The 13,749-nt window shown below is 41.9% G+C and overlaps 1 protein-coding gene across 4 annotated transcripts in view; it reads left to right on the top strand.

Annotated features, from left to right (window-relative positions):
• The window catches only part of Shtn1 (shootin 1), a 96,534-nt gene extending 84,017 nt beyond the window's left edge, over positions 1 to 12,517 (top strand). For 3 of the 4 annotated variants that reach the window (XM_058581327.1, XM_058581328.1, XM_046450387.2), the window contains one exon: positions 9,861 to 12,517. In XM_058581327.1, the coding sequence (XP_058437310.1) occupies positions 9,861 to 10,083 (223 nt within the window). In that variant the 3' untranslated portion in view covers positions 10,084 to 12,517. The remainder of the gene's footprint in view (positions 1 to 9,860) is intronic. The other variant, XM_058581329.1, reaches the window with a different exon arrangement.
• Positions 12,518 to 13,749: the final 1,232 nt, after the last annotated feature.

Here is a 13,749-nt window from a genome sequence, read left to right as displayed (position 1 = left end):
TAGTTAAGTACTTATTTGCATCAAAAAATGATGTGTCCCATTTTAATTACCACTGACTATTCAGCATGTTTCCAAATGACTTTGGCTTTTGAAAGTGGATTTAATTTAGGGGAGTAACCGTCAGTTTGCCACCATTGCTGGCATGTGTGTGGTTTATTGTGACACAGACACCTGATAAAACTCCCAGCCACATACACAGAATGCCATGCAGCACAGTCAGGCTGAACCTGGCACTGGGTAGCCTTCCTGCTCTCACTCAGGTTGCCTAGTCCCATGTGCCTGCACACTGGCACATTGACTGATGGGCAAGGAAGAGATTAGTATTTCAGAAATAGAAGCACAGGCTGAACAATAACTAAGAAAACCCAGTGGACTTAGATGTGGGTGACCTTTGTCTTCCATTTTAATCCTATGCAAGATCCTGAAACTCTGTTACCAACAGAATGCATAAGTCTGATGTTCTTGATTGATGTAGCCACAATAAATTAGAAAAACTCTACAGCATTAGAGTGTGTGCGCTCAGCACAGTGTGCACGTGCTAGAAGTTAATATTTTCTCTATTGTTCATCAATATATAGTCATAGTAAAACAATATACATCCAAGAGGAAATGCGCTGGACTTGTAGCAGGTAGGAGGTATTTGTTGATTAGAGACAGAGACTATGGGCAATAGAACAGGCTTCTAGTTTGGAAGTTTTGGATTTGGGAATTTGCTTCCATGATGGTTTGTTGTTGTCACTGTATCTCACTAAAGTTTATTAAGTCAGGCATTTTTTGTGTTATTTTAATTCTCCCAAACTTACAGATTAGACGTTATCCCTGTGTCAATAAAATTGAGGCTCAGTGGGATAAACAACTTACACAGAATGATACTTCTAATTGATAGTTGGGTCAGATTGCATATGAACATTTTTTATTCTGTCTCCTGAGCCCATACTTTTTGAGCTATAGCATTCTGTGTATTAAGAGCTTGAGGAAGGGTAGAGGAGCGAATGATCAAAAGCTTTCTCCTCAAGGAAGCAGCAATTCTGCAGTTACGTCACTTCCTTGGCCTTGTAATACATCCTGCCCTCGGATCCTCCACACAAATGGGTAGTGTCCTCCTCCTTTGCTCCTCCCCATCCTAAGGCTGGTCTAAGCAATGAAAAGGTCACCTTCAAAACCAAGATTTCTGAAAAGGAGAGCCAATCTGAATTAGCAAGAGTCTTAACAGATAATTGGGAAGAGATCATTTTAACATTTTTCATGCCAAATACCCAGTGAAGAGGCATGCTTCCAAATGAACTTTGGAAATTAGCTTAAGCTACTTTAGTCCTCAGTATATGTTTCATTTACACCTTTTTTATTTTATTGGCTGCTTCAAACATGTCAAAGAATAGTTTATTTCTAGAAGTCAAATACTTTGAAACTGTCTGGCTCTAATCATTGGATTAGGAAGGTGCTTTAAGGTGCATCACTATCTGTGAATCTACTTGTTTTAAAAACATATATTCTAAAGCCCCACATAAATTTGATCATTGTGTCCACTTTGCACTGTGCCCTTTTGAGAGAGCACTGTGTTTGGTCCCATTACTGAGTAAGTCCTTCGAGTTTGTGCTTCATTGTCCTCTGACCCTGAGGTTTAGGACACCTTATCAAGAGGCAGGACAGATGGGCCTGCAGCACGGAAAGAGTGGCGCTGACCGTAGAGCTTTCTGCCTCACGGTTGGCAAAGAGCTGGGGTGTTTTGTGTTGTTGCTGTCTTGCTTTTTGTCTCTGAAACTGTCATCTGGAGGTGGCCTTGCTCTTCTCAGTTGAGCTTTTTCATCCATATCCACATTTTCCACTAATGATTCTTAGCAGTTACAATTAAGCAAGGTGGTCAGCCTCAAGATGATTTTCCAAAAGGGAGAGCCCCTGTCCAGGGAGCTAGGTTCCCCTGTACCCGTGTGATGTGAGGGTTCCCAGCCCTGTCCTCTTCTCCCGGTCACTCTCAAAGGTCCTCTTGAGGCCCACTTGCCAGAGGCTCTTCCAGTTAACATTTCTCTAATTTACCACCTTCTCTTCCACCCCATGTGCCCCCAAACTGTAGGCTTCACCAAGTGCTTTTCAATTTCCTTTTAAACCACCAGGCAGTTAGCTTGCTTTTTTGTTTAGGGGGTCATAAGAGGTCACATCCTGCCCTAGGATAATTTAAAAAACAAAAACCCATGTAGCAATTAGAGGACTTCAATTTCCATAGAAAAATGTCCCATTTCCAGTGAAACCATTTTTATTTTAATTCACCTTTAATTTCTGTATCTATGGTCTCTCTAAATAACATGTGACTTTTGGCCCCACACAAATTTATTTTTGTAAGAGTTCATCTTTTTGGGGTCATTTACTGAATACCAAAGGGTAGACGATAAAACAGAAATTTTAGATGTCTCATGGTTTGTGTGACCAATCAAACATTTCCATGAAAAAAAAAATCTAATTGCCTTTCAGGTTTTTAATTAAAAGTGGGATTGATTTGTCATTGTTTGACCTCTACCTGGCCCTTCAGTTTTATTCATTCTTTCCAGTGTGATGCTAACACAGAAAAATGAACTGGAAAGTCCTGTATTTTAAGTTGGAGCTTTTGAAAGATATTAGCAAATAGAAATTGAGATTCTTAATTTTCTCTTAGGGAAACTTGGCATAAAATTATTCTCTCCAGTGTTGCTTTTAGCTGAAAATTAATTTTGTTGGCCAAATAACCATTTTTACAGAGAGATTTGGGTCCCCATTTTGTTCAGTTGGAGACCAGGGAAGTTTTAGCTCTGCAATGGAAGGATTGGTTTTCCTCCTGTTATTCCCAACCCTTCCGTTTTCCTCATCACTTCCTATTTCCTTCTGTCCTGCATGGCAGGAAGCGGGGAGGCACCTTCCTGGTACTTAGTAAACATTTATTTCCTCAAAAGGTCCGCCCGGCCCACAGAATGAAGCACATGGACTTTGCTGCTTAATCTGATGCTCTTACACAATTAAAGGATTTGCTGTGCTCTCGCCTGTAATCTCAGTACTGCTGAATTGTGTACTGACGCTGCAGGAAGCAGCCCTGTTCGGCCAAGCGCCACTACAATGGTTCTCCATGTGGCCTGTACATGGACAATTAAGTTTTAACAACAAAATTAGCAGAACAACTGGATGTTCTGGAAGTTGAGATTCCCCTCACTTAGTCTTTTCTTCCTCCCCCCCAAGGAGTTATCCTGTGGGCTGCCGGAAAGATCAGCAGCCGGTATTGTCTTCCACGTGTGTGTTTCGAGGTGCTGTGTAGACAGCAGCTCCTTGCAGATTAGTGGTTGAGGATGTGTTACAGTGAGTGTGAAAGTGGCTGGTAAATGCTGCCCAGTAAATCTGCAAGTCACCCTCACCCTGCTGCTGAGTAACTCAGTTCTCCCCAAGAATTAACTGCCTTGCAGACTCAAGCACCTAGGATTTCACAAGACTTTGTATAAAATGTATCATTTGCTTTTGGTACTTTGTAGTTTTTTTTTAAACCAATTTTCAATAGTCTTTGCAGTATTTATGTTTCTTTTTGTTTGTATGTAGTAAGTCATTTTAAAAACTTATTCAAACAGAAGTAGCCCACTACAGCGAAAGGAATTTCAGATCTCAGCATAAACTGACCTAACTTTAGAAGCTGATCAACACCATTTCATTGGGCATATACTTTATCATTTCACATAAGTATATGAAAAGTGGCCAACTGAGTTTTTGTGAGTTTCCATCTTAAAACACAGTTTGAAGTACAGAATATAAATTAAAAGAAAAATTATAATTAAAAAAAATATTATCTTGAAAATACAAGCATTTTGTGTGTGTGTGCCTGGCAGCTTTTTTAGGGAGCCAGTGTCACGTGTGGTGGGTTTGTGGAAGACTTTGTTTCAGCCCTGTCAGCACCCCACCCCCGAGTTTTTTTTTTTTTTTTTTTTTTGGTGGTGTTGGGGATCAGACTAGAGTCCTGCACACTGGGCAAGCACTCCACCATGAGCTACATGCCTAGACCAACACTCGGCTTTTAGTATCTTGGATCTGGATGTATTTTTCATGCTGACTTAAAGTTGTGCAGAATTACAGAAAGCTAAAAAAGTAGCCTCTAAAAAGTATCGCAAATGTTCCATAACCTTTGCCTAAGCTAAAACCAGTTACTTGTCTCATTATCAGAGTTGCTTTTGCTGGTGAGGATGGTCCACTTTCAGAATCTATAAATGTCTGCGGTCCATGTAACACAAGAGGAAGAAAAGAACTGGTACAGGCTTTGTTAGTGTACCCCGTGCTCTGGGATGTAAGCCCAAGGCTGGGATGCCTGCATGGCAGTCACCAAACGAAAGGAAATATTTCTGAGTTGTGGACACAGGGGGTCCTTGTTCAGCCATTTTTATCTGTGTTCCAGAGGAACTCTTGTTAATCTTGAGGGCAAATCATTTTTAAAAGCTATTAGGTTTTTAAACAGTCATATTCTGTTGAACAACGTGGTTATTTATAAATAAAAATTATGTATTTTTATTTATTTTCCCTGCAAATAAACAGAACTAAATTGAAAAAGTAGTATACATCTTAAGCTGAGAGAGATTTTTTTTTTTTTTTGTAGTTGTAGATGGACAGCATGCCTTTATTTTATTTGTTTATTTTTATGTGGTGCTGAGGATCGAACCCAGTGCCTCACATATGCTAGGCAAGTGCTCTGCCACTGAGCTACAACCCCAGCCCTAAAAGAGATTTTTTAAAGTACACAAAGCCAAAGAAACCAAGCTTTGTTCTGCCTCCTTTGTAAGTACTAGAACTGATAGAATTTCATCTGTATGTTTGAAACATTATTTTGTAAAATTTTAGATAGGTATGGGAGAAGCTCCTACAAAATAGAGTTTCAGAAAGAAGTAATAAAAACTATCCCAGTTGTAATGCCACTTCTGTTCACTGCTCTAGTATCTGTAAAGGGCTTAAAAAAAAAAAAAAAAAAAAAAGTAAGACTTATTTTTACACTAGGGAAAATAGAAAGCTGACTTCCTCTTTGGAGTTTTCCCAGGAAACTACTTTGTAAAGACAAATTTAAATCTTTCTGTTTTCTGGCCTTGAAGGTGGTAAATATGATTGTGGTTTTATCCATTTTTATTGAAAATGAAACAGAGTTCAGACCGTCCGGCTGTGCGTCATTTGTTGGATGGCTGCCACAGACTAATGCAGACGTCCCACTGGGAGACCAGAGAAGAGCTATACTTTGATTCACCAGATTGTGTTAAATAGTCCAGCTGTTGCGATTTGAAAGATAGTTACCTCAGAAGTGAAATAAAAATGAACTTGGCATTTATGCCTCAAACCATTTTTATACTGTTTGGCAATCAGCTTTTCAGAGGTAGCATTTTATAAAATAACTCTCACCGCTTAAAAGTTTCATTCACTGTAATGTTCAAAATGTCCCACCTTTATATTATCAGTAAAATTAAGCTTGAGTGATATGCAGAATTTGCATGAAATAAGCATTTCCCCCTTCATTTCATGAGCTTTGATTGTATTCAATTGAGCTCAGAACCATGTCGATTAGGGCTCTTTTGGGCATTAGTTAATTTGAATTGCAGTCGAAATGTTAGCTCGAATGTTGTTGAATATAATTGGAACGTGGAAAGTTGATTTTGAAAGGAATTTCATTGAATGCAAACAATGATGTGCTTTTTAAAAATTAGAATGCTGCGCTTTCCTCTCTTGTGACAGTTTGAGAAATCACCAAATCCTTTTATCAAGTTCAGCTTTGGCAGAACCATTTGCAGTTGTTCTGATTCTTCTGGTACTGGTACACTTTGGAGTCAGGTCTTTCCTTTTGCCAGCAAGGAGCCCCGCCTGCCAGAGCCCCACATCCTGGCTCTCCTGCAGTTGGGAACAGTAGCTGCTTTCTAAAAGGGCACCCACGTTGTACTTGGGCGTTAGGCTTTGTAGGGTAGATTGGTATATTGTGTCCTCACTTTTATTTTGCTTGTTGGTTTTTGTTTTTGTCTCAAAATCACCTTTGAGCACATGGTCTAAAATGACTCATGAAAAATAATCTGTTTGAATGGACCATAAATGACTGCCAGTATGTTGTAGCAAGAAAAAGTATTGGCCAGGAAATCAGGATTCCAGAGTCTTTGTCCTTTACCCGTTGTTAACAAGTGTGTGCTATTGGACAAATCATTTCACCTCACTCTTCTGGAGTCTTCTCCTGACAAGTAACAGACTTAGACTAGCTCACATCAGTGATCCCTTCTGGCCAGAGCGTCCCAGGGTTGAAGTCTGACTTCCTGCCACCGATAACATGTAAGTTTTACTTGCAGACTTGGCTGCATATGGGAGGAGGGCTGCCGTTACTTTTTATGAATACTGACTTGTCATTGCTAATTTTTGGTCAGTGTCTTTAGTTGCTGTATTAAAATAGAAAAAAATGAAAAGAATAGTAGTCAAGCACAGTCCCTATTGGATTGCTGCAGTTGTGCTTCCAGGATTCCTGTTTGGGCAAGAAGCTTAGACTTATCCCTCTAGAACTGCCACTGTGGCTGCCTTGAACAAGAGCCTGGGTTCGGCACTGTCCCCAAAGGGACAGCTCTCTCGCTGTCCCGTAGGGTGGGATAGACTAGAATGAGGCACAGGAAGGAACCTTGGGCAGCTCCCCAGGGAAACAAAGAATGGGACTAATGATATCAAACCAGGGGGAGTCCAAACTACAGAGGAAAGAAAAGCAAACCAAGGGATGGCCTGAGGGGTGGACTTATTTTTTTACAGATCTGAAAGACGCAGGTGTAGATGGGAGTTTAGAAGGAAATAAATCCATAAAGAGGCTAGAATTAGCCTGTGGTATCCATGCCACAGGAGAAGATGCCTTTGGGAAACAGCATGGTGCTTGTGGACGAGGCAGGAGACGGGAGCCAGTGCCCGACTCTTACCCTGACTGCTGCTGCTGAGCTGTGTGGTGTAGGCCAGGCTCTCCCCTCTTCTGCACACCTTGTCGTCTTCATTGCAGGACAGATGAGACTGCAGGATTGCCCCAGTCCCTTTCTGCTTTAACACACTGGGGTTCCAAGGCAGTGGTCATTATCCTTGAAAAAACATTTTTTTCTGCTTCAGTGAAGATTCAGAGAAATTGCGCACTGTGCCTCATTCAGTGACAGCTAACAGAGGGGTTCTCAGACTGGCCCACAGGTGACCTAGGAGGCTAACCTGCAGTTGAGAAGCTAACTTCAGGATAGATGAATGGTTCTCTGGACTGAGATGATTCCAGGACAGTTGCAGTTTGACAATACAAGGTTTCTGAGTTTTCAGTTCAATCAACCTTTTCCTTTTTGCCATTGTGGAGACTTGAGAGCACAGCTGCTGACGACAGCTTTCTCTAAGGATAGTTCACCTGCAGATACACAGGACATGAAAACCTCCATGTTCTGCCAAAATGATGAAGGTTGGTATGGGTTCATGGAAGTTGCCCACCCAGAATGCCAAATGAGACAAATACCTCCTTTGCATGCTTTGAGTGGACTGGCTGGCTTTTGTAGCAGAGGTCTCAGACTTAATCTGGTAGAGTCAGGCCAGACTTGACCTTCATTGTGGCTTTCGTGGAAACCTAAGCTAGGCTGCAGCTTTGCTTCCTAGAATTTGCTTACCCATTCCATTTGTTTCCAGAATTGGCCAGAAGAGAAATTTGCATGAGATTTAAATGGCAGAAGTGAAGTTGTAATCCTTAAAATGAACTTTTTTTTAGCCCTGTGAAGGTCTGTATGGGGAAGGCTCTGGTGGAGCCCATGCGCAGTGTCATTGATGTGCTAGCGTACCTAACTGGCATGTGGCAGTGGCTGGCCCTTGGTTTCTCCAGCTCTACCAACTTCCTCCTCAGCTCCTCCACATCCTGGGGCCAGGTGCATGTGCAAGCTTATCCTGCAGGTGTGTGCATCATCAGGATCAATGCTTGTGGGTGACAGATGCATCTCTAATTTGTCCTCAGTCTCTGCCACTTTAAAGCCATCCCCCCACCCTAGGCCCCCAGTTGCCAGAATAGCTGATTTCAGGGCCTGCATCACATGCAGAGGTAAAAGACTCCTATGGACTGTCTGCTAGCACCCCCCGCGGCCTAAGGTCTAATTCCTGTGATAGATTCTTCACATCACTTAGTTCTGCTTCTCTCATCAGCATTTACTTGTTGCCTGGGTCAGAGAAAGTCAAAACGGTACCAGTGGGGAAACTACATCCCATACTAATCCCCAGAGCATAGTAGCATATGTCTCAAAAAGTGGCTTGTTGTCCAACGCAGATGGACAGTGTCATGATGGTGCAGATGAAGGATCTGTCCACCCTGCAGCACGGCCCATCCTCTTGGGTTCCTGATGATCTCTTTGATCTCAGCACCCCCAAGGAATACAAACTCACATATTACTCGTGTTTGATGATGGCCAAGCCATGTGGTTAATATAACCCAGTGGCCACAGAGAATGATTTCCAAGCCTTTGATAAAAATGCGGTCCTTGGGTTTTAGTGTTTTGTGCCTGTGAATGGGGTCAGGCAGGCTACTTTCTCTTGTAGTGGATCATTTTTTCTGTTGTTTTTGTTGTATAGGAGAGAGACCTCCAACCATTCACACCAAACCTTGGTCTCTCCCTGTTCATTCTGCATCTTTGCTGGTTTGTTAGCATTTGTGCATTCGGTTATTCTAAAAATGATCTGTGCTAGGTGTACAAAACTGAACACCCCCACCTTGTGGATGCTTGCATTCTATTGGAAGAGGCAGACATGAAACACCTACTAATTAACTGTGGTAAGTCCACCAAGGGAGAACTACTAGGTGGAAAGAGCGTCTGCCGGCCAATCCCACCGGCTCAAGAGGCCAGAATAGTGGGATCCAGCTCCTGAGGAGGGGCTGGCCAGCAGCTCCCCAGCACAGGTCAGGCAGGACAGTGGAGTGTGGGCTAACAGCTAACACTGAGTTCTCTGAACAAAAAGGCTTAATTCTTGAACTGTCCAGGAGAACGAGAACAGTGTGGAGAGCCCAGCCCCACCACCATGGCTGCCTCGACCTTCAGGCACCGTGCAGCAGCCCATGACTCCCATGGGGACTCAGGCCAGAGCTTCTGAGGACTGGGTGCCAGCAGCCTGATTTCCAAGAGAAAACACTTTAGGGACACCTTGTTTCCACAAGGAAACCCACCCATTCAGCCCAAGAAGCAATAGTTTCTTGCATCAGAAGACAGATGGCTTCTGTGGGAAAATAAACTGCCTTGAAAATTCAGTCAGAGATTTTTCAAGGAGCTAGGTCCTCCTGGTTGGAGAAGTCGATGGTGTCTTAGCATTTGAGCCTATTTCCTGAACTCTCTGATTCATCCCCTGCCACCCCTGAGGTCAGGTCTGTCCTTATTGGTAACGGCTGCAGCTGGCACTCCTCACCTCTCCATGCAGTCTCCTTGCAGCTAATCTGCAGCCAGCTGTACCCAGGGGCCAGAGGGAGGTAGGGAGCAGACTGGCTCCTTCCAACTAAGCAGGGCAGCAGGGAAGGGGTCTGGGCAGCAGGCCCTGGGGGGGGGGATGCCCAAGGGATCCCTAAGCTTTGCACTTCCTGAGAAGAGCAAGCCATTAAGCAGGTAGGTGCTTTGGCTTTTTAACGCTCCTGTAGTTAATCGCTCTGACTCTTTCTGCCTTCCTCCTTCTGGCCTTGTGCTCCTAATATGTAATCTGATAGCTTCGTTATTATTTTTTCTTTAATGGCTGTCTTCTCAAAGACTGCTGTGTGCATGTTGATTAAACTTGGAACGTTATAGTTTGTTGTTGTTGTTGGTCTGAATTCAGAAATATGGAAGACAAATATTTTCTCTCTCTGCTTTTTATGTTTCTTTTTAACTCTTCATCCACAGGCCTCCCAGTAACATTGGATACAGGAGAAAATACACTGGCAGTGAAAAACAAGATGAACCAGTTATAGTTTTAGATCCTGTTTCCTCACACGAACCCCAAACCAAAGACCAGGTTGTTGAAAAATATCCAACTCAGTACAAGGAGGAGGAAGGCAAAACTGAACCAGAATTCAAAGAAGACAGCGTTGAAACAACGAGAGAGACGGACAGCTCCAGCTGCTGATCTGCAAACCAGAAGGCTGGCTGTTGGGAAGTCCTTTTCAATAAGCACATGACTCATCTTGGTGTATTGTCAAGGGCTATAGACACTTTTCTCTGGTCACTGTACTCAATAGGTCTTTTCTGGTGTCACTTTTGTAAGTAGCAACTATAAGCATCAGTGAGCTATTTAGCAAAATACACATTCTAAGTAGTTTTTGTTTTTTGATCTTTATAGGGATAAGGTATTTCCTAGTTACTATATGTATTAAGTATGACTTCTTTTACAAGGTTACAAAAGACTCAGATGTTGATATCTTTTTAGGAAATGTGCATACCACTCATCAATTTTAGTAAGGCTGAAAGTTCAAGGTGTTTGTAGATAATTGGGTAAACAGAACTGACCAACTCCACATAATTTAAAAAGCCCCCCCAAGAAGCTTGTGTTTAGGGTCTGGTCCTCTCTTGATGGACAAACTGCAGCAGTTTGGGAATGTTGGGTGCTGTGGCATGCAAATTATATTCAAGGGTAGATGCAGATAAACTTCAAACTCAGGAGCTGGCATCAAACTAGTAGTCCCTTGAGTCTGTGTTAACCGTTGTTAACTGTTGGATGTTAACTGTTGCCCAGTGCCTCCCAGGGACTTCAGTGGGAATGTTCTGGTTGCCTGAATACAGAGTGGAGGGGCAGGTCCAAACCTCGAATTTCACAGTAATATCTTGGTAAACCATGTTTTCTGTCCTATGAGTTAATTGTGTTTTCCCATATACGAATGTGGCACAAGTACCATATTTTATCACAGTTCTTATGTACAGTGAAGATAAGTGACAAGCACACATTTTTCTTGCTTCACTGCTGTTCTACATTACGCAGGTTTATTTATTTTTTTCCATTAAAGAAATTAAGTGGTAGTTAGTCTCTAAAAATACAATGTTTCAGGCTACCACAGTGAATAAATAGAAATGTAATCAGGGATTTTTTTTAAAAAAACTTATGCAGCTTTTCAAAGTTGATTGTTTCAAAATTGGTGTTTATTTAAAATAAGTGGTAATGTACTTGAATGCACTTTTTTATGACAACGATTCAGTAATGGTAATTTTACTATTAAAGAAAGTGAAAGGTTTAGTTTTGTTAGCATGACTCAGCATGTAGCTGTCAGGTGTTTCTCACCTAAGGGCAGGAGAAAATGATAGTAATAATTGCAGTAGTCGTATTGTATTTTTGCACGTGTGCTTGAGCATTGGAGAGGTGGGAGGCAGTGAACATACTTCCTCCAAGTGGAGACAATTATCTTCCTGTAGGTTCCTTATGCTCAACTCCTTCCATGTTCTTCCAGTGATGATTTTCCAGTTTCCTATCAGTTTACTCGTGGGGAATTAAAATGTAATGATTTTCAACTGTATATTTCCCTAACTGAATAATATTGCTATATGGTATTTAACTACAAACTGATGAATTCGCTTAGATGAGTTCTGTTATGCTGTGATTTGAACTCTCCTCACCAGAAAGTATTAAAAGAGAGAAAAAAAAAAAAAAAAGCACCAACAGTTTCCATTAAGGGTCAATTGTGGTTATTGACTTGTTGTTTTGGTTTTGGTTTTGGTGGTGCTGGGGTCTGAACTCCAGAGCTTTGCATATGCTACCTCGAAGCTACATCCCCAACCCCAAAACTCAGCCAACCTTGACATTCTTTAATAAGATATTTGTATAAGTTGATGAGTTTAGTAATTTTTGATGACACAAAGAATGGTTTCCACTGAGCAGCTCTCCTCTGTTTCTGCCATGGCCTGCTGGTGTGTGCGTTGTTTGCGGTTAGGAATATGAACACCACGCACACCAGCAGGATAACATGGTTATAAAAACTCCTTTGTGTCCAGCAAAAGTACTTCCTGTTTGGTGAGATGTGCCACCTGGGCCAGGCTGCAGTCCGCACCTGGTACTTTCCATGTTCTCTTTCCAAGCTGCCTACTGTACTTCCCCCGTGACCACGAAACACCTTAAGTTACCGTGACATAAAGATATTTGATGAAGATCGTTTACTCACCTTTTTCCTACAGTTTTTCCCTTTTCACTTCAGTTTTCAAGTTTGCCCCTGCTGGGCGTAACTGTCAACAAAGCAGCTGGTCCCAGATAGTAAGAAATGGGGAGACCAGTGTTTCTGTCTTTAAGGTATGTTCTCGGCTATTTACACCCAAAACGTATACCACTTTAAAACTGGGAGGAACCGCATGTTTTTGTTTTCTCTAAAAGGGCATTTGTTTTTCCTTCTGTCTGGGGGATAATAGATTAAATCTCTGCTAGTTTTCTTAACTAACGTTGATATACTTTCATAACCACAGTGAGACAGAGGAATAGAGGTCCTTTATGCTGTTGCTTCTTAAAAAAAGAAAAAATGTCTCTCTCTTCTCTGGAAGAATAAGAAGAATTGAATTAAAATTCTTGCACCTTTTGTGTCTGAGCTAGTCTCAAACTCCTCACCTACAGTCATTTTAGCAATTGATCAGCCCCATGGAAGTTTTGATTGTCAGGGTCACCAGGGCCATTAGCACCCAGCCTTGTTTGGTCTGAGTAAAAAGAAGATGGATATTTTGGCTCCGACTGTTCATCAATAATTCCTCCTTCCTTACCTTTGTTAACAGTAAAAGGTTTGTTGGAAATGGAGTAGTACAGGTACAAATTACTGTTGATTCTTTTTCCAGACCATTCTTAGGTTGAGTGTCAGGTAAGTGATAAGTCTGTGTTAGGGAATCTTAACAGAGCCTGGGTTATTTTCCTAAATGCACACTATGTGTGTGTAATCACTTCATCATGTGATAACCTCAGCTTCTGTGCCAACAGCTGTGGGTGGTATGTAACCGCCCGCCATCACCACTGACCTTAGAAGGGCAGGCAATCCTCACGACAGGGTCAGAATGGTTGGAAGTTTCTTCCAGGCACTCGCGTTTCCCCATCCCTCTCATTTTTAAACTGGGATATGCCTAGTTTCTTTCATCTATTTTGCAGATAGTGATATTATTATTATATATGTTTTATATTACATAACAGAGAGTTTTTATATTTATAGTATAAATAGAAAGTGTTCTTGGGGCCCTAAGTCTAAATTAAAATGCTTGCTGTCCGTAGGTGAGCCCAGACCTCAAGTGAGGTTAGCGTGAGTGGACTGTGCTTTGTGTTGAAATTAAAGTGCTGATCTGGTGAAGGTGATAAGTCACCTCTTTGGTTAATTGAATTTAATTAGTTTTTGCTCTGGTTTCATTGATTTCATTATAATTCATGTCACAGTTTGGGGGCACACTTAGGATTTATGTATGTGTGTGCATCTGAGGATATTTGTACTCCCTTTAAAATGAACTTTCCTTCCAGTTTGTCCTGCCTAGTATTGGTTGCTAAGCCTCAGGAGAGGTGGTGGCAGCCACAAACTGGGACACAGTTCTCCCAGCTTAGAGTGATACCAACCAGTTCTCTGTCCCAGTCCAAGTCCAACTTGAACTGCTCTGAGTCTGCCATGGAGCCAACTTTAGATGGTAACTTCGGCTCTGCCGAAAGGTCATTAAGTCTCCTTGTTCATACTTTTCAAAAGGAGAGGCCCTCTGTGTGTTTGGTAAAAATGTAGAGACTGTGTCTGAAGTCCAAGTTCAGCCAACTCTCCTACAGGTCAGTTCATGGCAATTTATGTAAATTTTAACTAAA

Source organism: Marmota monax, unplaced genomic scaffold (genome assembly GCF_021218885.2).
Source record: "Marmota monax isolate L192 unplaced genomic scaffold, Marmota_monax_Labrador192_F-V1.1 WCK01_AAM20220418_F8-fsc00004, whole genome shotgun sequence".
Taxonomy (NCBI): Eukaryota; Metazoa; Chordata; class Mammalia; order Rodentia; family Sciuridae; genus Marmota; species Marmota monax.
This window is presented reverse-complemented; position numbering and strand designations above follow the sequence as displayed.